Raw genomic sequence first — 22,909 nt, forward strand, 5'->3', positions numbered from 1 at the left:
CAGAAGAAATGTAGAAGTATTCAAGTCAAAAGTGCATAATAAGAACAGTGAAATCCTGAACTATTGAAGTGAGTGGGAAATTTTCCATTCGCTAAAATGGGACTGAGGCTTCATTCAAAACAGTCAAAAATGAAATGAGAAGTATTATCTTTCAATGTTCTAGAAGATTTTAGAACAAAATTTAAGCATTTTCTTTTTTCTTAAAAAGAAATAGGTCCTCTTAAAAATATTAAAAGCTATTATAAAATATATACCTATTTAATATATAATTCTATCAAGTTCTAAGTTATATACAGTGCATTGTATATATTGTACCACATAATAACTATATATTGAAGCAACATCTAAGTTGTTTGCACATTTATAAATATAGTATATATTTATATTGCTAAAACACAGTATTTATTGAAACAATGAATCTATCCAATTTTTCTGTTTCTTGTGAAAACTCAGTAAGAATCAAAAGAAATGTTGTGAACAAAAAAGAAATCATCTATTGCTGCTTTCTTCCTAATTTTTAACATCACAGGGATGACTTCTTTAAACATAGTTGACATCTTTTAAAATAGTGGTCTGTAGAGCTCCAACACTTGAATTTGTAACAAATACACATGTAGCTGTCTATAATTCACTGCAAAAACAGTGAATTGTTAAACCAGTTTGTTTCAGGAACCTCAAGTGGCAGTCCTAAAATATTTTTTGGCTTTTGATAGGAAAAGAGAGGCTGGCGAGTTCCAGCCCTGATTTAAGTCATGCCAGTTAAGGAACTGTGCAGCAGACTTCTTCTTTCCAGTATCTGGCCTTAATGTCCTAATGATTTAGATGTTTCACAGACATAACACTAGGAAAAAAGGGGCAAGAAAGACTCCAAAGCCCCTGTGATACTTCTGTGTATAGGAAGATAGTCAGTTCTAATCTCAAAATTTGTAAGATTACATGGATTTGTGCAATATGAATCTGAATTTGGGACTAATTGAGTTAGTGTCAAAACTAATTGTGGATGCATCTTAAAATACGAGGAGAAAGACCATTTACCTGGTGGCAGGGATTGCTATCATATGAAACACCCTGTCAAAAACCAAACAAACAAAAAAGTAAATGCCATTTTTCTTGCAAAGTAATTAGTTTTCTCAAAATTTCTTATGTGTGAATTAATGTAACAAAACTCAACATATAACTTTACAGAGGGTGAGTTAAATTTTATTTAACCCTTTAAGTGTGTGGCTTTACCCTCTGCCACTCTCATACTCCCATACAAGAATCAAGACACATGCACACAGATGATCAAAGGACTACTTGTGAGCCACAATGAAAGAGGTAGGTTGGTAATTGATGTCTCTCTGTACCATCCTAGTTCCTGTTGATTGGCAAAGATGAACTGTTGGTGGGATTTTTTGGAAGCAACTGTTACTGTTGGGTAACCATCTATCTAAATGTGACCATCAATCTCTTGCTAGATTCACCCACCATGCATTTTAGGCAAGGCTTCTGCTCAGAGCCATTCATTTACCCGTTTTGGGTATATCTTGTGATGACAGGATGAGGAACAGTACACAGAAAGAGTTCTGCCTTGGCTGTCACCCTCCCCTTATTACAGCACAGGTCTTCTCTTGATAACTCAACCCATGACACAGCTTGGTGGAAATAATCCGTTCTTCAGTGTTTATCAGTGTCATTGCTGGTAACTGTGTCCTTGTTGTAATGCTCCTTATGATGCTTTCACATGCATTTTCATTCATGCCTAACTTCTATCAATCCTAATATTTCTGCTAAGTACTGCTAAAAATGTCTGTATTTATACTTATCTTTCATTCTGGTTGCTTTCCTCAATATATTTATTTAAACATAGGTTTACTATTGGCCTCAGCCATGATCCTTTCACCTGGGATCTCATAATCAAAGACAGTGTCTTTACACCATTGCAGACATACACAAGCTGAAATAGAACCAGGATGAAAACTACTAATTTAATTCTTATTCCATTTGAGCCACTCTCTATTCCTATCATTTTCTATAGGAAATAAATGGAGTAACATCCAAAAATTCCCAAGCAAAGATTTTATATACTTATTAAGTAGACAGATTAATCACTTGTTTGTCTTCCATGTGTAATTCTAAATGGGAGCAGCCACTTCATATTGGTTACAAGGGCCAACAATATCAGCCTTTCTTGACCTCTGTGCTAGATAAGTCCATGTAACAATGAAAGCAACAGATTTCAAACTAACAAACATTATAAATTATTAAAAACATGCTACTATTGCAAAGAAAGCTGGGTATAGTTTTCAAATAGTTTGGAGAAAAAAGTCTTACTTGTCCACAACCACTGCTGCCACCATAAGAAGCAGATCCACCCTGCTTGGGAAAGAAAAAGAGCAGCTCATGATCCAAATATTCCTATTCTCCATTTCAAACACAGATATAAATTTTCAAGGGCTTTAACTGCCAAGTTGCTTCCAAGGTAGAAGACCAACTACATCCTACTGTGAATTATCTGGTAAAGTACTGAGTATGTTGAATACTGAAGTGCATCAGAAAGCTGAAACCTGCATGCACTCCTTTCTACAGGGGAAAGTGCTGCTTCAGTGAGCCTATTGCCAGAGCCATATGAAAAAAGTTCATGAGACTTAATTCTAAAGAGTACTTACTGTATTATTTCAAGTAAGAAACAACAGAATTCTCAATACATATATGGGAACACCACATACATGCTGTATAATGACCAGTGACTGACTGATGCTTACCTGTCCATAGGAGCTGCCACCTTGAGGCTGGTAGCCCTGTAAGAAAGGCAAGGAGTCACTTGTAAACAGAGCTGTGTAAGTGCAGTCCTAGCACAGCTGAAACAGAATCACAGAATGCCAGAGAGAAAAGCACATTTCCATTAAGGGTTCCTCTCTACTATGTTATTTTTTCCCTCATGGTGTTTTAGTGGTACAAACCAAATCAAGGACCACTCAGAAGCACCAAGAAGGAAAAAAGCCCACCCATGCCCCAAAGCCCATTTACAAGACAGGCTCCAACAGAAAGGCTCAACACATTTCAGCAATGAAGTCTCACCTGGCCATAGGACTGGCTGCCTTGGGAACCCTTTAAATAAAGAGAAAATAATTACCACCTTGACAAGGAGGCTTCTTTACAGAGCATAATGTTTATGGAACTAACAGCTGCATGTGGGATTCCCTGAAACATTCTTCCTGTGCCAAAAGACACAGAGCAGAACGCTAACAGCTGTGCCTCTGTGCAGCACGTTGTCCTATTCTTAGCAGAAGCCACAGCCCAAATTGAGACACAGAATGCCAAGGGAAACATCACTTCCAAAGTGTGCCAGTCGTGTCAGTCACAGAAAGGTCAGTAAAGAACTTTCTGCAGAACAGCCAGTTTGCTTACCTGGCCATAGGAACTGCTGCTGCCTGAAAAACCTGGTCCACCCTAAGGCAAGGACACCATTTGGTTACTTCCCTTTCAGTAAGGGAGCCAGCCTGCATTAGCAACAGCCAGCACCTACACCCTAAGGCCACACAGGGCAGTATGAAGAGCCAGACATCTCCTGGCACTCATGAGGATGCTGCGTGTGATGATTTCACACACTGGCATTCCAGATCAATAAGTAGCACATGCATAAATGTTGAGTGTGACAATAGACAGTTTCAGAGAAAAGGTCCATTAAAGTTCAAAATCTGAGGGATTGCCCAGTGCCTCTACAGTGCCACAGTGCTCCATTTCTCAAATGCTATATGACTAAAATACAGCTAAAATATTCTCAAATGCTAAATTACTGATGCGTACCTGGCTGTAGGAACTGCCACTTTGAGGTCTGTAGCCCTGTAAGAAAGGCAAGAAGTCATTTGTAAACAAAGCTGTAGCATCTTAGCACAGCTGCAGCAGAAAAGTCCATTTCCACCTAAAGTTCCTCTGCACTATGTTCTTTTCTTCCCTCACATGGTATTTCAGTGGTACAAACCAAAATCAAGGACTACTAGGAAACATCAAGAAGGTAAAAAATGGCCCATGCCCTGAAGTCCATTTACAAGCTCCTGCAGAAAAGCTGAATACATTTCAGCAAAAAGTCTCACCTGACTATAGGACTGGCTGCCTTGGGAACCCTTTAAATAAAGAGAAAATAATTACCACCTTGACAAGGAGGCTTCTTTACAGAGCATAATGTTTATGGAACTAACAGCTGCATGTGGGATTCCCTGAAACATTCTTCCTGTGCCAAAAGACACAGAGCAGAATGCTAACAGCTGTGCCTCTGTGCAGCACGTTGTCCTATTCTTAGCAGAAGCCACAGCCCAAATTGAGACACAGAATGCCAAGGGAAACATCACTTCCAAAGTGTGCCAGTCGTGTCAGTCACAGAAAGGTCAGTAAAGAACTTTCTGCAGAACAGCCAGTTTGCTTACCTGGCCATAGGAACTGCTGCTGCCTGAAAAACCTGGTCCACCCTAAGGCAAGGACACCATTTGGTTACTTCCCTTTCAGTAAGGGAGCCAGCCTGCATTAGCAACAGCCAGCACCTACACCCTAAAGCCACACAGGGCAGTATGAAGAGCCAGACATCTCCTGGCACTCATGAGGATGCTGCGTGTGATGATTTCACACACTGGCATTCCAGATCAATAAGTAGCACATGCATAAATATTGAGTGTGACAATAGACAGTTTCAGAGAAAATGTCCATTAAAGTTCAAAATCTGAGGGATTGCTCAGTGCCTCTACAGTGCCATTTCTGAAATGCTATATTCTGACTGATGACTGACTGATGCTTACCTGGCTGTAGGAACTGCCACCTTGAGGCTGGTAGCCCTGTATGAAATTAATTATTGATACATAGTTACTGTATTTGTGAAGCAGATGACTTTCTAACGTCTCTTTGTGGGGTAAGAAAGCAGAATAAGAGAGAATGTACAGACTGTATGGCTAAACTAGAGTTATTTTGATATTTTCTATTCTGGAGGAATAGGTGATCACCCCGTTTATTGAATGACAATCATAGAGTAGTTTTACATCTGTCTCAGACAGTACTCTAATCCTATGAGGGTTTTCCAGGAGGGGACACAACATTTCTTACTATGTTTATTTTTCCTTTATTTTTCAGACACTGGGCTTAGATGGCTAATGCTGAATACTAGGTGAATATTGATTTCATATATTTGTATTTTCCATTGGCCCCAATTGCATAATTCCCTTCCTCTGAGGGAAAATTAGGGTGAAAAATAATTTTTAAAAATTAGGAAAGAATCTTAGAAAAAATATAGGTTCATAAAATGGAAACAAAACAATGCAACTCAAAGTAGCAGGTCAAATGAATTAGCCAAGGATGACTGTACTTAAAAAAATTTCTCAGTAATATAAAGTTACTGTGGTTATAATTTGCTGTTGCAATCTGCCTTCAATATAATCTCAAAAAAGTGCAGTTGTTTCATGTACATGCAGACCTGTGCCACAGCTGCCTGGGAGACTTAAGAAGATAGGGATTACCAAAAAGTATTTGAAGTATCATGTCTATCTTTGCTATCTGACATAGAGATCTTGACAAAATTCATAGCTATGTTAGGGCTGCTTCAATTTACATAAAAACTGTGAAGGGAGGTAAAAATTCATCAGTTGCAGGCTGCAACACCAAATATTCATTCAGCTGAGAACCTGACCCAATGTTCTTTACTCCTCAACACTACTTCTCTGCTGAGAGCAAAGGAGGCAGCAAGAACTGACTATAAATTTGTATTATACCATCAACTGGAATGGGAACAGCATCAAATAGACTATTTCTACCATAAATTTATAAAGTTCCAAACCCATGGAAAAGGTAAGACAGCAGCAGTAATCTAGGATTCCTGTATCTATCCACGAAAAACACAATGGTCATGTTCACAACAAAACATTTGAAATGGAGTCAGAGATATATTGGTTAAGAATTCAGTGTGAATTGAAAAAAATTATTTTAAAATCTGCTAACTTTTCAGGACAATGACCTACACTTTCTCAATTGTTCTATTCCAACTGACATTTACCTGTCCATAGGAGCTGCCACCTTGAGGCTGGTAGCCCTGTAAGAAAGGCAAGGAGTCACTTGTAAACAGAGCTGTGTAAGTGCAGTCCTAGCACAGCTGAAACAGAATCACAGAATGCCAGAGAGAAAAGCACATTTCCATTAAGGGTTCCTCTCTACTATGTTATTTTTTCCCTCATGGTGTTTTAGTGGTACAAACCAAATCAAGGACCACTCAGAAGCACCAAGAAGGAAAAAAGCCCACCCATGCCCCAAAGCCCATTTACAAGACAGGCTCCAACAGAAAGGCTCAACACATTTCAGCAATGAAGTCTCACCTGGCCATAGGACTGGCTGCCTTGGGAACCCTTTAAATAAAGAGAAAATAATTACCACCTTGACAAGGAGGCTTCTTTACAGAGCATAATGTTTATGGAACTAACAGCTGCATGTGGGATTCCCTGAAACATTCTTCCTGTGCCAAAAGACACAGAGCAGAATGCTAACAGCTGTGCCTCTGTGCAGCACGTTGTCCTATTCTTAGCAGAAGCCACAGCCCAAATTGAGACACAGAATGCCAAGGGAAACATCACTTCCAAAGTGTGCCAGTCGTGTCAGTCACAGAAAGGTCAGTAAAGAACTTTCTGCAGAACAGCCAGTTTGCTTACCTGGCCATAGGAACTGCTGCTGCCCGAAAAACCTGGTCCACCCTAAGACAAGGACACCATTTGGTTACTTCCCTTTCAGTAAGGGAGCCAGCCTGCATTAGCAACAGCCAGCACCTACACCCTAAAGCCACACAGGGCAGTATGAAGAGCCAGACATCTCCTGGCACTCATGAGGATGCTGCGTGTGATGATTTCACACACTGGCATTCCAGATCAATAAGTAGCACATGCATAAATGTTGAGTGTGACAATAGACAGTTTCAGAGAAAATGTCCATTAAAGTTCAAAATCTGAGGGATTGCCCAGTGCCTCTACAGTGCCACAGTGCTCCATTTCTCAAATGCTATATGACTAAAATACAGCTAAAATATTCTCAAATGCTAAATTACTGATGCGTACCTGGCTGTAGGAACTGCCACTTTGAGGTCTGTAGCCCTGTAAGAAAGGCAAGAAGTCATTTGTAAACAAAGCTGTAGCATCTTAGCACAGCTGCAGCAGAAAAGTCCATTTCCACCTAAAGTTCCTCTGCACTATGTTCTTTTCTTCCCTCACATGGTATTTCAGTGGTACAAACCAAAATCAAGGACTACTAGGAAACATCAAGAAGGTAAAAAATGGCCCATGCCCTGAAGTCCATTTACAAGCTCCTGCAGAAAAGCTGAATACATTTCAGCAAAAAGTCTCACCTGACTATAGGACTGGCTGCCTTGGGAACCCTTTAAATAAAGAGAAAATAATTACCACCTTGACAAGGAGGCTTTTTAAAAGAGCATGATGTTTATGGAAGTAACAGCTGCATGTGGGATTCCCTAAAAGCACAAAGTAGACAGAGCAGTATGCTAACATCTCTGCAATACATTGTCCTATTCTCATCAGAAGCCATGAATGCCAACATTGTGCGTATTGAATATTTGTGATATAGAGCAGTGGGCTTCCTGTGGCCTTGATCCCTAAAAGTCATACCTACCCTTTTGAAACATTTTTCTGGTTGCATGTAGTGCTATAGAGAATATTGACAGACTTTTGCATCCTTCCTAACCCCAACCCCCAAGAGGAGAAACACTTAGAGACTGGCTTCACACTTCATACTTGAGTTCATACTATGAATATTCTCAAGTTTTAGTTTGCAATAATCTATGACACCATTATTTGAGTATTTGTTAAATTCACACACTGTTTTTCACACAAGTAGCTTTAAGCAATCCTGGAAGACATTGCACATAGTTCCACAATTATGATTTTTCATCATTCTTGATATGGCTAAGCAACTACCCTTTACAACTTTTGGAATTCGAGGTCTAATATGCAAGGGATCTGAATCTATCAGTCTGGGGCTGATGGTGCAGTGTGAGCCTAGAATCACTTCCTCTCAGGGCCATGACCTTTATGCTCTGAGTGGAATACACTCATTTCATGTCAACCCATCACACACAGAAATACTTTTGTGAGCATCACAAACAAAAACAGTTGAACACCAACATCAGATGGTATTTTTATGAACAAAAGCCAGGGAAATAGAAATACCCGCACCTATGAAATCCATTTTTAAATGCAGAAAATGGTTTCTAAGTTGTGATGGCCCTGTTTTAGTGAAGTCTACAGGAATATTTATAATACTTTTTAAGTTCACTTACCTGAACATAAGTACTGCTGCTGGTTTGCTGTTTTTGTCCACTCTACACATGAACAACAACAACAACAGGTTACTTAATTTTAAGAGAAATTGCTTATGCACTAAGCCATTTCAAGGAGCAGCTCTGTCCCTCTATCTACTAGACAGTTTGAAAGCCACAAAGAGTTCATTACACCTTTTCATACTTTATGCCATCTCCATGTGCTATAAGATGTATATAAAGATGCTACAGAAATAAAGTGTTAAAAGTATATATATATCTCTTCTTATCATTTTCTTAATGAAAATTAATTGTATAATACATCTTGGTGTAATATTGTGGTATTTGAAGTGAGTTAAAATAATTCTGCCCTTCAAATGTACGACACATATTGCCTTTAAACTCATTGCCTTTAAACTTTGTCTTCATATTATGACTGGTATTTTTTCATGAATAGGTACAACAAACTGTTGACAAAGTCTTTGACAAAACAAAAATTGAAAAAGCCACAGTTACAATTTAATCTAAGGAAAGTCACTGCAGAAAATATTTTGATTCCCACGAATTATGTGGATTATGAGAGGAATAAAATGATTTTTATATCTACACAATGAAAACAGTTAACCTGTGCAACCAAAACACTGTACATTTAAAGTCATAAATTAAATAACGAGGAAATCTGATTCCTTTCTTTGCCAGCATTCATCACTAGCCAGGGAAGAAAATAATGCTATGTATTTTGAAAGTGATGATTTCCAAAAGACTAATTTCAGCTGGGGTAACCTGCTACTGATCTTTTGATGAAAGTGAGAATTTGTTGTTGTAGTCTAATGGACTAGCATCTAGTGGACTGGCTAGCCATTAAGAGTGGGATACATGCTAAACGTGCTAAATTGCAAAGAACCCAGAAAAATATGCCTGAATGATATTCATAATACTTTATGAGCATGCTCTTAATGAGATTGGATTGTAATCAACTTTCCAAGTGCCTGGTTATCAAGAAGCAACATTACAAATACAGTTCACCTAAGCATTAACTGTGGGATTTTAAAAACGTAATTCTGAACTGGCTGTTTCCATTAAAAAAACAAACACTTTAAATGAAAATGGAACTGTGCAGGTTGTGATTTATATTTAATTTGATATTGACTAACATTCAAGCTTTAGTTCTAGAATTCCATCCTCCTTCCTGAGCAGACCAAGATGGTCAACTTTTGCCAATTTTGAAAGCACTATGGAATTTGCATACAGAGGTTTTCAGATTTTTTAAGTGTCAAAAACAGCTGCAATGGTCTTTAATCAGCAACCAGCTAAGATATCCCCTTTGCTGTAATTACAGACATGCCCTACTCCACCACTGTAGTTCGTGGACATCTAAGATATCTCTAAGCTATCCACATACCCACAAATGTTCCCTAAGAGACAAATTATTAGTTTATCAAGACAAAGCTTCATTTAAAACTCAAGTATAATGGCGAAAAAATGTCTACCTGTACTATGATTCTTGTAGCAGAGCTTCCCAAACTCTGAAAAAAAAATCCAGAAACAAAGAAACATAATTTAATTGTCTTGTTTAAAAGTAATGCACTTAAACAGAAAATACTAAGTTGAACAATTTAGTTTGTGAGAATAAAGGGAAAGGTCATATGTGTTACGTATTGTGCATCAGTTCTTAACACCCAGCATTCAACTAGGTTATTCTCAACTCTGAAAGTCTGGGGAGGCAGACTAAGTAATTTTCTACTCTTAAATCTTCTGTGGAGAGCAGCAGAGCACAGGTTATGTGCACCACCTTTCTGCACTACCAGTCAGCTTGGCTTTTCCAAATGTGGGGAGGGAAGCTAAGACATCATCATCCCTCCAACCTGTCTCACTGCCACTGGACATACATCAACACATACAAATCCATTTCCTCTTCCAGTCATTTGTTTGCTGAATTCTGGGGCATGAGGGACAAATGTAGAAGCGTGGCACACACCATCCTGAGACAACTGGTTTGATCCCATAAGAACTATAATAATACTATAGGAATCACAAGAAAAAAGTAAGCGTACCTGAGGGAAGGTGTGACGCTGCAAATGAAACAGAAATATATTTAATTATTTTGTACAAGGGCTTGCCCAAACAGAATATTGCAGCAGAGAAAGGGAAAAAGGGCCCTTATATTTCAGATGCAATACACAATGGAATGTGAAAGAATGATATAAAAAGGATGGCATAGAGCAAATGCATCTTAACCTTTATTCATGTAAGAACAACATGTTCTATTAGAAATTAAACATCTATAAAATATTACGTTATAAAAACTCACTTTAAGCACCTGAAGGCTAAACTTACTTTTAGTTCCAAGTAAGCAGAGTAGAATGTAATCATTTAAAAATGAGAATCGAAGTGAATTTTCAAAAGAAAATTGCAGTAGAAACAGAAAATCAAAACTATTCAGGAACACAGAGTTTGCATACTTTGAGAGACCTGGTGTCTACAGCTAATCCATTATCTCTGCAAGAACTAACAGCAACCACAGAACCATGAGATTTGTACCTATCTTACAACAGGCCTTCCCTGAAGATAACTATACACATAGGGTAAATCCTGCCTGCCAAAGAATTTTCTCCAGGGATATTTCCGAAAAATTAAAAATGTAGATATTTGAAAGTCTTTTTGAGTCAAAATTATTTGTAGAGAAAATGTGTATTGTAGAGAAAAAACTGCTTACCACAGGTGGAAAAGGGTTGCTGTTGGCAACGACCACGACCTATAGAGAAACCAGAAAAATCTCTTTACTCACCACAGAGATTAAATTGTTAAATATGTTAGAAAAGTGAAGAATACTGAAATCTGTAAATTTACAAACTCTGATAATAATGCTATGGAAGATCCCTTTTATAAAATATTATTTTTATTTAAAAAATTCATTCACATTACCAAGAAAAGAATTATATATACACACACACACATAAATATATATATACACATGGTTTACACAAGAGTATAAGAAGAGAAAAGATTTGCCCCAAACCACACAATGCCTCAGCTGTAGAGGCAGAAGGAGGATTTCGTGTCTTGTACCATATCCCCTGGCCTGTACTGTGTGCCCTTTTTGATCTTCAACTTCCCACCCCAAACTAGAAGATCAATTTATTCTGTCTTTATTCAGTGTTATGCTAAAAAGCCCCTTGATATTGAGTTAATTAAAAAAAAAAATAAGCCAAATGCAGTAACTGTATCTTCTGCTTAGGTGTTAATATTTTCTCATTAGAAGCTCTGCCCATCTCTAAGAACCAAACCAAATCAAATCATATTAATCAATCTGGGTTAAAACCTTGGAAAGTCTTGACTGAAATAACAGGAGTCAGGCCAAGTTATAACTGTAACAATTCTTTTCGCCTTGAAAAGGAGTGCTTACCTTCTTACTGGAATCTGAACTGCTTGAAGGGACAGACTGTAAAAAATACAGAATCCATTTGTTGCTTAGGTAAATGTATGGCAAAAAGAGAAGTAACTTCTAAAAAAATGGATATAGCAACATACACCAAATATTCAACTCATCTGCTGAAGTTATTTCCAGATATGATCATTACTAAAACATTTGAAGAGAGTTTGCCTTTATCCCCTTCCACAAATTTAATTATTGTTTGGTAAATTTGGGCACAAAGGCTTAGCTTTTGAATACCTTAGGGAGCTAAAAACATGTTGGAAAACACAGTTACCTGGCCATAAGTAAGACCACTGCCGGATAAGGATGCACTCTGAAATAAAAACATAAATCAAATATTTATTTATACAATACTTTGCTAATTATTAACCTGTTTTCAAGTACAAATGAAATAAATGAGATTGACAATAAAAATTTGTCTACTAATCAAAGACTTAATATGCAAATGTTTTAAAAATTCCCAAATAATATTGCTCAATATGCAAAATCCAAAGACAATTATTTTAACTGATAAAAAACATTACACAATGAGAATTATGACATTTTAGTAGGGTAACAAATTAAGAGTTTATAATAGGTGATTTTATGTATACCTATGTGTACATATACACCCTTAAATATAAATGCTTGGGCTTTGAGGAACTGACAAGGTAGCATCTTTTAATTTTGGGTTTTAATCTCAGAACAATACCTTAAGCCAACACTATTTTCCTGAATATATTTAGGAAGACTTCAATAGCTCTACAGAAAAGAATCAAGTGCAATTTGCAGTAAGGAGATGAGTTAAGAAGCATAGTAGGAGACAATCAGTAAAAACATCTATAACCAGCTTACATCTCTGCAGGCTTGTAGGCCATATGCACCAGCAGCACCTCCCTAAGACAAAAAATAAACCAGTTATTTCTCATCATTATTTTCTATTTGGAACAGAGACTCCCACATGAACATTTATTAAATAATGCCATTGAAGGCTAGGAGTTACTATAAATAGAGTTATGCAGGGGACAAAAAAGAAAACGTAAAAGTAGTGCTTACAGGGACACATCCACTCTTGCTTATTGTGTAGACTACTCCACCCTGAAATAAAAACAGAATTCTATTATCTCCATATAAAAAGCTCAAATGGGGAAGACAGAAAAAACCCAATGCCATGCTGTTTATGGCATGAAAAACTGTGCAGCTGGCAACGTGTATGTGCAACCAAGGGATAAGCAAGTAAAGAGGCTACCAGTTCACTGTCGTGGCCTGTAATAACTCTAATTTAGTATGACACATTAATAATGATCTTTACTTCATATAACTTCCATCAACTTTGTTACTGGTCATGAAACCTTTCAAAATTTTACTGAATGGATCATATTTTATAAAAAATTAATAACTTTAAGTAGCTATATGACAAGATGAGAAACTCAACTCTTAGAAAAGAATATGTATTATGTATGAAAAAAAGGGAAGAAAACTAGTTTTTAGCATATATATCAAAATAATTTGTATTTCTTAGTATCTGGTAATTCCAGTTACAAGTAGTAAATATTGAATAAATTGAATATTACCAGATAATTCACCAATAAATATAACTAGTAATTAGTAAGAAATATATCCTTGAGAAGCTCAGTTCAAGAAACTGGAGACATACCAGAAAGTATTTAAGAGTTAAAGAGAAAATAGGTATATTAATGGTAGTGAACATAATCAACTAAAAACCAAGTATACATTGCTGTGATTAATGAAGTGAAATTGGTGAGAATGCAGACATACATACCCCAGAAGTTTTAAAAGGCTAACTAAACAGTGATATCCCCAAATTTTCAACTGCATATATAATCTGGTGTTAAAAGCAATATAGACATTAGATTGGAACAAGCTGTTGAGTTCAGCAGAGTGGAGGTAGTTGAACTTAGCCCAGGTACAAACATACTGTTTACTGGATGAATAACTCTGCCTTTCTGGGTTAACTAGCAGAGAAGATATTTCAGTACTGTACTAAATCACCTCACTACTCTGTAGTTACAGAATTTTAGTCATTCAAGGTTACTGAAGGAAAACATACAAATGCTGGAATTTAGAGCTCATACCTGACTGCCTGAATAGCTGTTCTGGGAGGAACTGGAAGGTCCAACCTGTAAAGAAACCAAATTGGTATTTATTACTTTGCTGAAAAATTACTTTTATATAAGTGATTTTCAGGAAAGAAAGTTCTACTTGGTGGGAAGAGAAAGAACACACAAAGTAGTTTTCTATTACTTCATTCCACCAAACTGATACTGTTAAAATTATTTCAGAGATCTTTCAAGACAAATAATCAAAACTGTGCCAATCCAGCTGTTATAAATAACATAATTCTGCTGCTTGTATCCTTTTTTATCTGACCTCATACACTTGATATCCATCATTGAGGAGGAGACCTACACCATCACAATCATTAAAAAGTAGATGAAAGATTTTACTGATATGACTATGCAATAATTAGCATATTTGCTGTAAAAAAGCAAAGAAGGAAAAGAGGCTTCTTCACTGAGCTGCAAGTGATAGTTTTCAGAGGAAAAAAATCAAATAGCTATATTTTATATCTAGATCATGATTTGCAAAAGGCAAGGTTTCAGAGCTGTTGAAATAAGTGACCTTGAACAGCAAGAAAACAGTAAGAATAAAAAGAGAAAACAGAAAAAAAGAAAACTTCTATTACAAAGCTACATCAGATTAGCTAGAGAGAATCTACAGAAGGGAATGGTAGCAAGTGTGACAACCCTTTAGACAGTTTTGGATTTTTAATCAACAAAGATAAACTAACAAAAACTTAAATTGAGTGACGAAGGGTATAAAGACATTTCTAGAAGCAACTTTTGACTAGGCCTTGAGATCTTGGGCAGTTAACAGCATGTCAATATCTTTGGAGAAAGAATATTTACCATGATGCATCGGCCTGTTGAGTAAGTCCCTCCACGCTGCAAGAAAGTACAGGTTCCAGTTACTGTTTATTGACTGGTGTAAAAATATTACTTTAAACAGGAAATCAACTGAATTCACACTGATGGTCCCAGCAAAGAAATCAAGTGTTTCACTGCTGACAATACATTACACATTTTAACAATCTCATCTGAGAACTAATGTTAACTAATTCAAAATAAAAGTACCTTCAAAACTGAATAGAAAAATGAAAGCATAAATGTGATATTGCTAGGACAGTAATTTGAATGGTATAATATAATCCTCACGCTACAAGCGTGAAACAGTAGAACAAGAATTCTAAAAGTGAGGTAACTGAAAACTGGGAAATCAAAGAAAAATTGCTCTTACCTTGTTACATTCTAATTCTATCATAAGCTGTGGGGAAAAAAAAGAAGAGGAAGCATTTCCAAATTATTTACTGCAAAAAAAAAAAGGGCAGCTTATTATAGGAAACAGGAAATACAGCTGGTGAAGTGAGAGATTAAAGACAGGTGTTCATTCTTGATTAGATCACAAGTTCACATAAATCAGTGCTGCTACAGACCAATACAATAGATTTGAGGAGAATTTCTTTACTTAAGCTGCCAATCATGTTTAATATGTTTCATATAAGCATAATTCTTGGCAGAAAAAATTTTACCAACTCCTTTCAAGAGTATGCTACACAGTAACAGTTCCCAGAGTTTAGGGCAGCAGCTGAGAACAGCACTGTTCATCAGAAGTACAGTACAGTTCTCCTTATAAACAATTTGCTTTTTTTTTTTTGCTTTAAGTTATGGATTGTTTTGATAACTAGATTATTACTGTCCTCATTTCTGTGGGAGAAAAATTATATTTACTTTATTTCTTCATCATTTTAGTAAGTGGATTAGGCAGTTAAATTACAATTATTGAAAACATCTAATGACTTTGGCCATCTTAGTTAATGAATAAATGACAACAAATGTATGTCTTATATCAAGCCAAAGATACTTTAATTACTGTATTAATTTCTATCATTCAAACAGCCTCAAAACATACCTTCCTTTTACTTTTTCCTGTCGCATTAACTGACACAGAATGTATAGGTGTGAGAGTTTTGCTTTGAATTCCAACCCAAAAATTCTCTAGATTTTGAACCACAGTTGCGCTAGAAAGAAAACAAAATAATAATTATTTTTATATAACATTATTTTAATATAAAATACTAATAAGCTCTCCTCCCCCTTTGCCCCCAGCCAAGAATATCTACTCTGTTTTGGTGTTAAGTGTACACAGTACAAGTTGCACAGAATACTTTTCCTTATAGTGACATATCATCATCCAACATAATTTTGAAGATAACTAAAACAGATGCTGAGAACAAGCAGAAGAGGTGTAGGCACTCTTTGAAGAAGCACTGACTCCAGTGAGGAGTCTCAGCTCAAATGTCCATAAGAATTGTCACACACTGACAATCTTTATCTGTGATGGTGAGCTGATTCTCATGGCATTAACGAGTGGAAGCAATTGTGGTTTCTTATTTTTTGCCTATTCTTTGTATTTCTCAAGATTTAATGAAGCAAGGCAAAGATGCCCCTACCATAAATATGCACTTCAAACAATACAATATATCAAATATTTAGATATTTTCCAATATACTTCAAGCATGCATTTGTTAGAGTAGGTGGAATTTTTATAAGCTTCAGATCTGCAAAAAAAGTAGCATTAAAAGCAGGATAAATAAGTCTTCTCCTGTTTCCAAAATTTAGTTCATGGGTCATGCATTTATTTTAAAATTTATATTAGAAGAATTTACATCAAATTACTATTTTGCCACTGTTAAAAATAAAAAAAAAAAGATATAACTGAATAGAGCCTGAACTGAATAGAGCCTGAACTTCATCTTTTCAGGGAACAAGTTACATTCATATTGTTGCTGTTTTAATTAAAGAAGTCAAAGTGTAAAAACTGGTTACTCAGAGATCCATTAATAGTATTGTGCTTAATTGAATTATTTAGATATATTAAGATCTGTTGGACAGTGTTTGTCTTTTTATCTTGAAATGGAAATCATATTACTTAATGAACACAGTGGGAAATTATGGTGAACTATGAAAAAACCCATGATGATGGCAAGACTAGAATATCAGAAATAGCAACACAGGTCCATCTCAACACAGAATTAAAATTTCAAGGCAAAAAAAAATTGAAAAACAACTATTTACATAAATTGAAGCTCTCTAGCATCCTGTGGAGCAATCCATGTTGTTGTAACTTTCTGTTTCACATCTGAGTTGGCATGACTTACTGCTGAATTCTGCAATTAAAAAGGAATACATATAATTATATAAGATGCAAAAGTGACTTTTACCTGTATTATTACAGGAACTTTCTCTACTACAACAGGAAACACTGATGTAGTTCTAAAAAGAGCTAGGGAATTTCTACATTAGGTTCATATCACATATAGAGGATATATGTAGTTCTTGAGAAAGCCCAGTTCTTTAAACTCTACTGATGAAATAGCTTTGCTGTATAAAGAATGATCCCTACTTCTATTATTTAAAAGAAACCCAAACGTCAGTAAATATTTCAAAGACTGCACACATACCGTCATGTTGTGACATTCCAAGCCTTTCGTGTTTGGATCTGTAATTTTAAAAGTACCAACAGGAACATCTCCATCTATTTCTCGAGCTTGTAGATTAAATCCTTTAAACCCAGCATCTCCAAGTGCTTCTAGAGTTACTGTGAAAAGAGGTATTTTGAGAAATTTAAGTTTCATATACAGCTAAAACTGCCTGAATGTTTACCATGTAATTTGCTTCACTCCAAGGCAGAAGACTGTATGTGCAGTAATTCCTTTAAACCTTGTACAATTCTAAAAAACATTAAAAATGCATTTCTTAATTATAAGGAGAAAACCAATAAAGGTAAAGGAAAAAATTTAGAAAGGCACTTCTGTGTAAAGTAACATGAAATTTATGATTTACTAACAATTTTAAAAGGAATTCTGCTCTACCAAATAAGCAGTGGCCCTGCTGACCAAAAGGTTATTTATTTTCTGTCTAGTTAGGCCTACAAAGTCAAAATTGCTATAGGAGAAAGAGAATTGCATTTCCTTCTACCTCTGTTTTAAAAGAAAAGATTAGCTTTCATGTAAGGCTGAAATGCAGAAACTTTTTTTTTTTAATGTATTGTAACTGCAAAGAGAGAAACTACAGTTTGGCTTCCATGTTCTACATTAAATATGAAAACTTAATATAAGCTGCTCAATATTACTCAAATTTTGTTACTGAAGGAGCTGAAAAAAATATGGAAGAGAGCAGTTTCATGCTTCGTGTGTATCAAAACTGACATTAAATTTCGAAAAGGCATAACCAAATTTGTTATGAACTATTATAACTTTTCTTTGCTAATTCCATTATTAGGGACTTTGGCAAACAAAATCAGAATAATTTTTTATGCACAGAGGCATGTGTCAACATTAAAAACAAGTGTAGATGAACTGGGAATGACACAAAAGTGAAGGCAAAGACCAATCATACCTCGATAATTTAGCATTTCCAAACACCTGCATAATTAGCCTTCCAAATGTCATCAACTTTCAGTCCTAATTCACTAATTTTCCCCAGGTGTCGCAGAAGCAATGACATGGAGCCCTTGAATGCAGGACTAAATGCAGCAGGGATGACTTGTAGGAGCCAGCACGTGGCATATCACAGTGAAGCTGCAATATACTCAGTGGAAGGGGACCTAAAGCAGCTCCCTGAGACCATGTACGGGCTGCTTACAATTGGGAGCATGAGAAAAGTAGTGCTAAAAGTAGGCACGGTTAGGGGAAAAAAGGGACATAAAAGGCAAGGTTAGTAGCATCTGGGATTCAATATTTTTGTCATGATAAATCTCATTTAACTTGCTGAACAGTCTGCATATACTTAAATCCATCCACCATTTTTCTGTCAATAGTATTTTAAAAGTAGGTATCCATATTTAAAGAGCCCTCCCATCTTTGAAGGAGCTCTTCACACATGTTTTCCCAAGAACGGCAGCAGCAGCAGGACTCTAAGGCTTCTCCATTCTTCTCCCTATACATAACTCTCTGTGGAAGTACATCCATGCTACTAGGTTAAAGTAAAACAGAATCCCAGCTAGGGAGTAACTACTTAGTGAATAATGCTCTTTTTCAGCTACTGAGATCCAACAATAGACATGTGACAGGTCACAACTCTCTTCCACTTCCACGCTTCTTCTAGCATGAATGGCTAGAAAAAGAAGCATTCACAAGTTACTTGAAGTGTGACAGCACCATGAGGTGGCATCATAGTGTGGAGAAACAAGGCTGTTAAGGTGTGCCATCCAGAGAGCAATTTGGGATTAGGAAGATAAAAAGGTGGTTTAGGCCACAACAGCTCCACCTCCTGCAATTTGATAAAATCTGGGATGCAGCTCTTAGAAGGATGACTCAAAATGTCTCACTCTTGAGTTGTCTCATACTGCGTCTTGAATTTTTATTTTCCTGTAAGATGACACCATGTGAAGAACTAATGAGTAGGATCCCTTTGTATTGCAGAGGTCTGATTCAAATACTCAAATACAAAGTTAAAGAGCAACTAATTATTAGTCCAGTTTGGCCAGCTGTCCCACTTAATTTTAATTTTGTCACAAAAATTACAGCATAAAGTTAATATATATTTATTAGATGAAGAAAAAAGAAAGAATGCATTTTCAGTTATACAAGTATGTACATACAGATATAAAACAGAAAAAATAATAATATCTCAGATATACAAGAACAAGATTGAAGTTAAAAAATAAATTATCTAGACTGAGAGGAAAATGGAGGAATTTTTATGAAGATAGGTAATTCTGGAAGACACGAAAAAAAATTTTATGTCATTCAGATTGTTTACCTTGGACTTCATTTCCTGGCTCAAAGTTATCAAAAGATACAGCAATAATATATGGTGGTGCAGATGTCTGAGGTTCAGCTTCATAGTTTGGTAACAGGGAATCGCAATCAATTGAGGTATTTGTCTGTGGAAAACCAAGGATTCCAGGCAAAAATATTCCACAGAACAAAAAAACAAAGCAGGAGTGCCTTCTCATCTGTGGAACAAAAAGACAGTACAGTTCATAGTAACTTCTTTTAAGTAGTTGCCATTTTGAAAAAGATCTGCTTTTCTCCAGGACAGGAAAAAAGGCAAGCTCAGAAAGCTGTACTTTCTTTGCATTCATGTATTTTGAAGAAAAAAAAATTAAAATAAAGTACTTATATGCACTTGCAGAAAAGTGGAATAAGAGACCCAAATATTATAATTTAATGGCAGTTTAAATTTTCAGGTTACATGCCAGCAGTCCATTTACAGCCATGTCTGCTGCATTACACCTTAGAACGAGAGAAGTCTTTAAACAGAGTTCCTCACTGTTGCATTGGCAGATCTAGCTCAGCTCCTTGGCTATTCAAGAACAAAGATGTAATCCTTGCTCTCCCAAACTGTAGATATAACCATGACTAGCATGCTCTCCTTTGACTGCTTTCCCTACTCTCACTTCCAAGGGATGGTCAAGAAATCTAGTTAAATGCCTCAGAGTACTCTTAACGTTTTTCAAAATATTTGTTTCCTGAAGGACATAACAAAAGACCTCTGCAAAGTCCTCTGGAACTTCTAAACAATTTAAAAATACTAAATTACTACTGCATGCTTCCTATGGGTTAAGAATAAACTATAGCCAGTACAGAAATTAAAAAAAAATAACTGAGAGACAGGACTGAAGTCCATTCCTCCAGGACTGTCTGTGAAGAAAAATTGTATTTTCTTTATAGTTCACTTGTAGTATTGACATTGATGGTAAACTGTTTCCAAGAAAGAAAGGAAACATTTCCCAATAGTATTCTCAGGTGTTTAATACCAGATTTTACACCCCATGTTCAAAGTCTAAACATTCAAGTGTGGCACTACATAATTTAAAAGGCCATTAAATCCTATGAAGAACTCACTCTTCCAGCTACAAAAATGCTGATACAACAGTTAAATTTCCAGAAGTATTTAATAATGCTATTTTACATGCTGTCTGCTACAGGATTGCCTTGTGTGAGAGGATTGCCTTGTGTGAGATTTTTTTACGCATTTCAAACACAAGGTAAGAGATATGTTCAATTTGAACCATCTACCTGTGTATCTTAATTCATGCATGACAGTGAAAGATCATTTGGTTTTGTACGTGCTAATGAAATAAGTAACAGAAGCATCTGGGAGCAGGGGAAAAATATGCAGTTCCAAACATCCCTGTACTTAACTCTGAACTTCAACAACTTTTTAAAAAGCCACTGAGTCAACAAATAATAAAACAGGTGACTGTGAAGTGCTGAAAGGTTTCCAGGTAGGATGATGAAGGTTTGCATGGTGTCACAACTACTCAGAGCAGCAACCAGGAAAGTGATACATGCAAGTTATCATGTCTTTAAGCAGATGAAGACTGTACCTCTCTAAAGCCTCATCAAAGTGTCACTTTAATGGATCCTGGTAAGCATCATGTTTTGGTATCAGCACGCTGGGTGCGGTTATCCGATCTCTTGTGATGATTTTGACGTGGCCCACCTCTAATTAAGTTTTAAATACAGCATGTGGGTGCTATTATATCAACAGATGTGGTAAACAGTGATTTAATATGAACCAGTCTATGTGTTGTTGAAATCTTTGTCTGACTCATGGAGAGATGGAAAAAAAAAGGCTGTTTCTAATTAGACGTTCTATTCCAAAGTGCAAAGCCCTAGTTTAGCTAGGATTGGAAAATTGTCTGGAGCTGCACTCTGCTATGAAAGAAAGCCAGTCTGAAATCTTTCCTCTTTTTCTTGCTAGAAAAGAGCCAGAAATACAAGTACAACATGTTGAAACATGGCTGAGATGCCTTCTCTTTGTATCAGCTCTCTGATTTAATGGTTCAAAAGGTATTCTAAGAGTCCCATCATGCCTTTTTTTGGAACTAGCTTTTAGATGAGAAAGAGAGATATTAACATTTTAAGAAATTCCAAGTCCAGACTTGAAGCAGAAAACTTCTATGGGCTCCGAGTTCCAATACATACTCAATGCAGTCGTGTTACCTTGGATCACATATTTTACCTTTTCACCACGAAAAATGTAAAGAAACAAAAAGTAAATATTTATAAAATACTATCATAGAGAATTCCGGCAAATAAATGTTATTTGCAAACTTCCAGTTGGATATAATTATGAAAAATTAACTATATCCTCAGTTTCTTCATCTGATGGAAAAATTCTTAATACTTTTTAATCACAGATTCAAAGCTTTTTCCCTATGGGTCTACATGGCCTTCATCTTTCCAACACCTGAGTGGCCACCTTAAGAATCCTCTTCCATATTTAGTCTAATATGACTTTAGGCCAACAATTAAGTCCCTGAGTGCTAGTTAGCTACTGTGTTCAAAGTCTACTGGACTCAGGAAGAGACACTTTGGTGGTTTGCTCCTCCAAAGCCTTGGGCAAACTTCTGAATAGAGACAAAAGTTGTTTTAAAAGCTTTTAAATATAGAGCATTTAACTAATATGATAAATACCTTTCCGTAATTTGAAAAACACAGTCCTTGCAAGTCCATCCTGCCAACAGTTTAAGACTAATTCCTGCATACCCCTTTCTATTCCATTCTTTATGAGTATTTTTCTCCTTCTCCTAGACACTCCTGATGAGCCACAGACTTATTCTTAGCCTTTGAGAATAAGTATCGCCAGTTAGTGTGCACCCTGTCCACCACATCCCCAGCAACACACCTTATCGACCAAGTGCTGATGCGTGGGCATCCTCGGGTCCCTCTGTGGTCAGAGCAGAGGAGCTGCAGCCGGGCAGCGCGGGTGCCCCAGCAAGATGAGACAGAGGAGGCGGGAGGCTCGGCCAATCCGTGCTGAGGCAGGAGCCAGCGCAGCCAATCCGGGCCAACTGTGCATCTGGCCTGGAAATTGGGACACCACAGGTGGGACTGTCCTGCCCAGAGCTGGCGGTGACAACACAATCCTCACAGGTGAGTCACGCCCCTCTGACCTTTCCCAAGGCATCTGACACAGGCAGGGCTTCTGAAGCCTGGTAGCCTAAACCAGTATGTTGACTAAAATCAAAAGAATCATGCTATACCAAAAACCCTTACTAATATTTTATAAACCATTCCTGTAAAATATTCTACATTAGTCTTATTAGTCTGTTACCAGAGAGTATTCTGCTGCTGTTTTTTTGCTTTTCTACTTTCTTACAGAAAGTAGATGGAAAGAGATGGA

At 36.6% G+C, this 22,909-nt stretch overlaps 1 protein-coding gene across 50 annotated transcripts in view; it reads right to left on the reverse strand.

Annotated features, from left to right (window-relative positions):
* The window catches only part of LOC125330509 (hornerin-like), a 49,839-nt gene extending 27,303 nt beyond the window's left edge, over nt 1-22,536 (reverse strand). For 6 of the 50 annotated variants that reach the window (XM_048313695.1, XM_048313711.1, XM_048313693.1 and 3 more), the window contains exons 1-29: nt 22,412-22,535; nt 19,535-19,730; nt 17,233-17,369; nt 16,847-16,938; nt 15,681-15,789; nt 15,009-15,035; nt 14,621-14,656; nt 13,787-13,831; nt 12,747-12,788; nt 12,546-12,587; nt 11,986-12,024; nt 11,682-11,717; nt 10,992-11,030; nt 10,330-10,347; nt 9,766-9,801; nt 8,297-8,338; nt 7,349-7,378; nt 7,062-7,097; nt 6,663-6,704; nt 6,333-6,362; nt 6,017-6,052; nt 4,773-4,808; nt 4,407-4,448; nt 4,077-4,106; nt 3,790-3,825; nt 3,061-3,090; nt 2,745-2,780; nt 2,314-2,358; nt 1,036-1,068 (exon numbers count right to left, since the gene is read on the reverse strand). In XM_048313695.1, coding sequence (XP_048169652.1) covers nt 1,036-1,068; nt 2,314-2,358; nt 2,745-2,780; nt 3,061-3,090; nt 3,790-3,825; nt 4,077-4,106; nt 4,407-4,448; nt 4,773-4,808; nt 6,017-6,052; nt 6,333-6,362; nt 6,663-6,704; nt 7,062-7,097; nt 7,349-7,378; nt 8,297-8,338; nt 9,766-9,801; nt 10,330-10,347; nt 10,992-11,030; nt 11,682-11,717; nt 11,986-12,024; nt 12,546-12,587; nt 12,747-12,788; nt 13,787-13,831; nt 14,621-14,656; nt 15,009-15,035; nt 15,681-15,789; nt 16,847-16,938; nt 17,233-17,369; nt 19,535-19,730; nt 22,412-22,441 — 1,428 coding nt within the window. In that variant the 5' untranslated portion in view covers nt 22,442-22,535. Of the gene's footprint in view, nt 1-1,035; nt 1,069-2,313; nt 2,359-2,744; nt 2,781-3,060; nt 3,091-3,789; nt 3,826-4,076; nt 4,107-4,406; nt 4,449-4,772; nt 4,809-6,016; nt 6,053-6,332; nt 6,363-6,662; nt 6,705-7,061; nt 7,098-7,348; nt 7,379-8,296; nt 8,339-9,765; nt 9,802-10,329; nt 10,348-10,991; nt 11,031-11,681; nt 11,718-11,985; nt 12,025-12,545; nt 12,588-12,746; nt 12,789-13,786; nt 13,832-14,620; nt 14,657-15,008; nt 15,036-15,680; nt 15,790-16,846; nt 16,939-17,232; nt 17,370-19,534; nt 19,731-22,411 lie in introns of all 50 variants that reach the window. The other 44 variants (XM_048313713.1, XM_048313714.1, XM_048313709.1 and 41 more) reach the window with 34 other exon arrangements.
* Nucleotides 22,537-22,909: the final 373 nt, after the last annotated feature.

Source organism: Corvus hawaiiensis, chromosome 9 (assembly GCF_020740725.1).
Source record: "Corvus hawaiiensis isolate bCorHaw1 chromosome 9, bCorHaw1.pri.cur, whole genome shotgun sequence".
Lineage (NCBI taxonomy): Eukaryota > Metazoa > Chordata > Aves > Passeriformes > Corvidae > Corvus > Corvus hawaiiensis.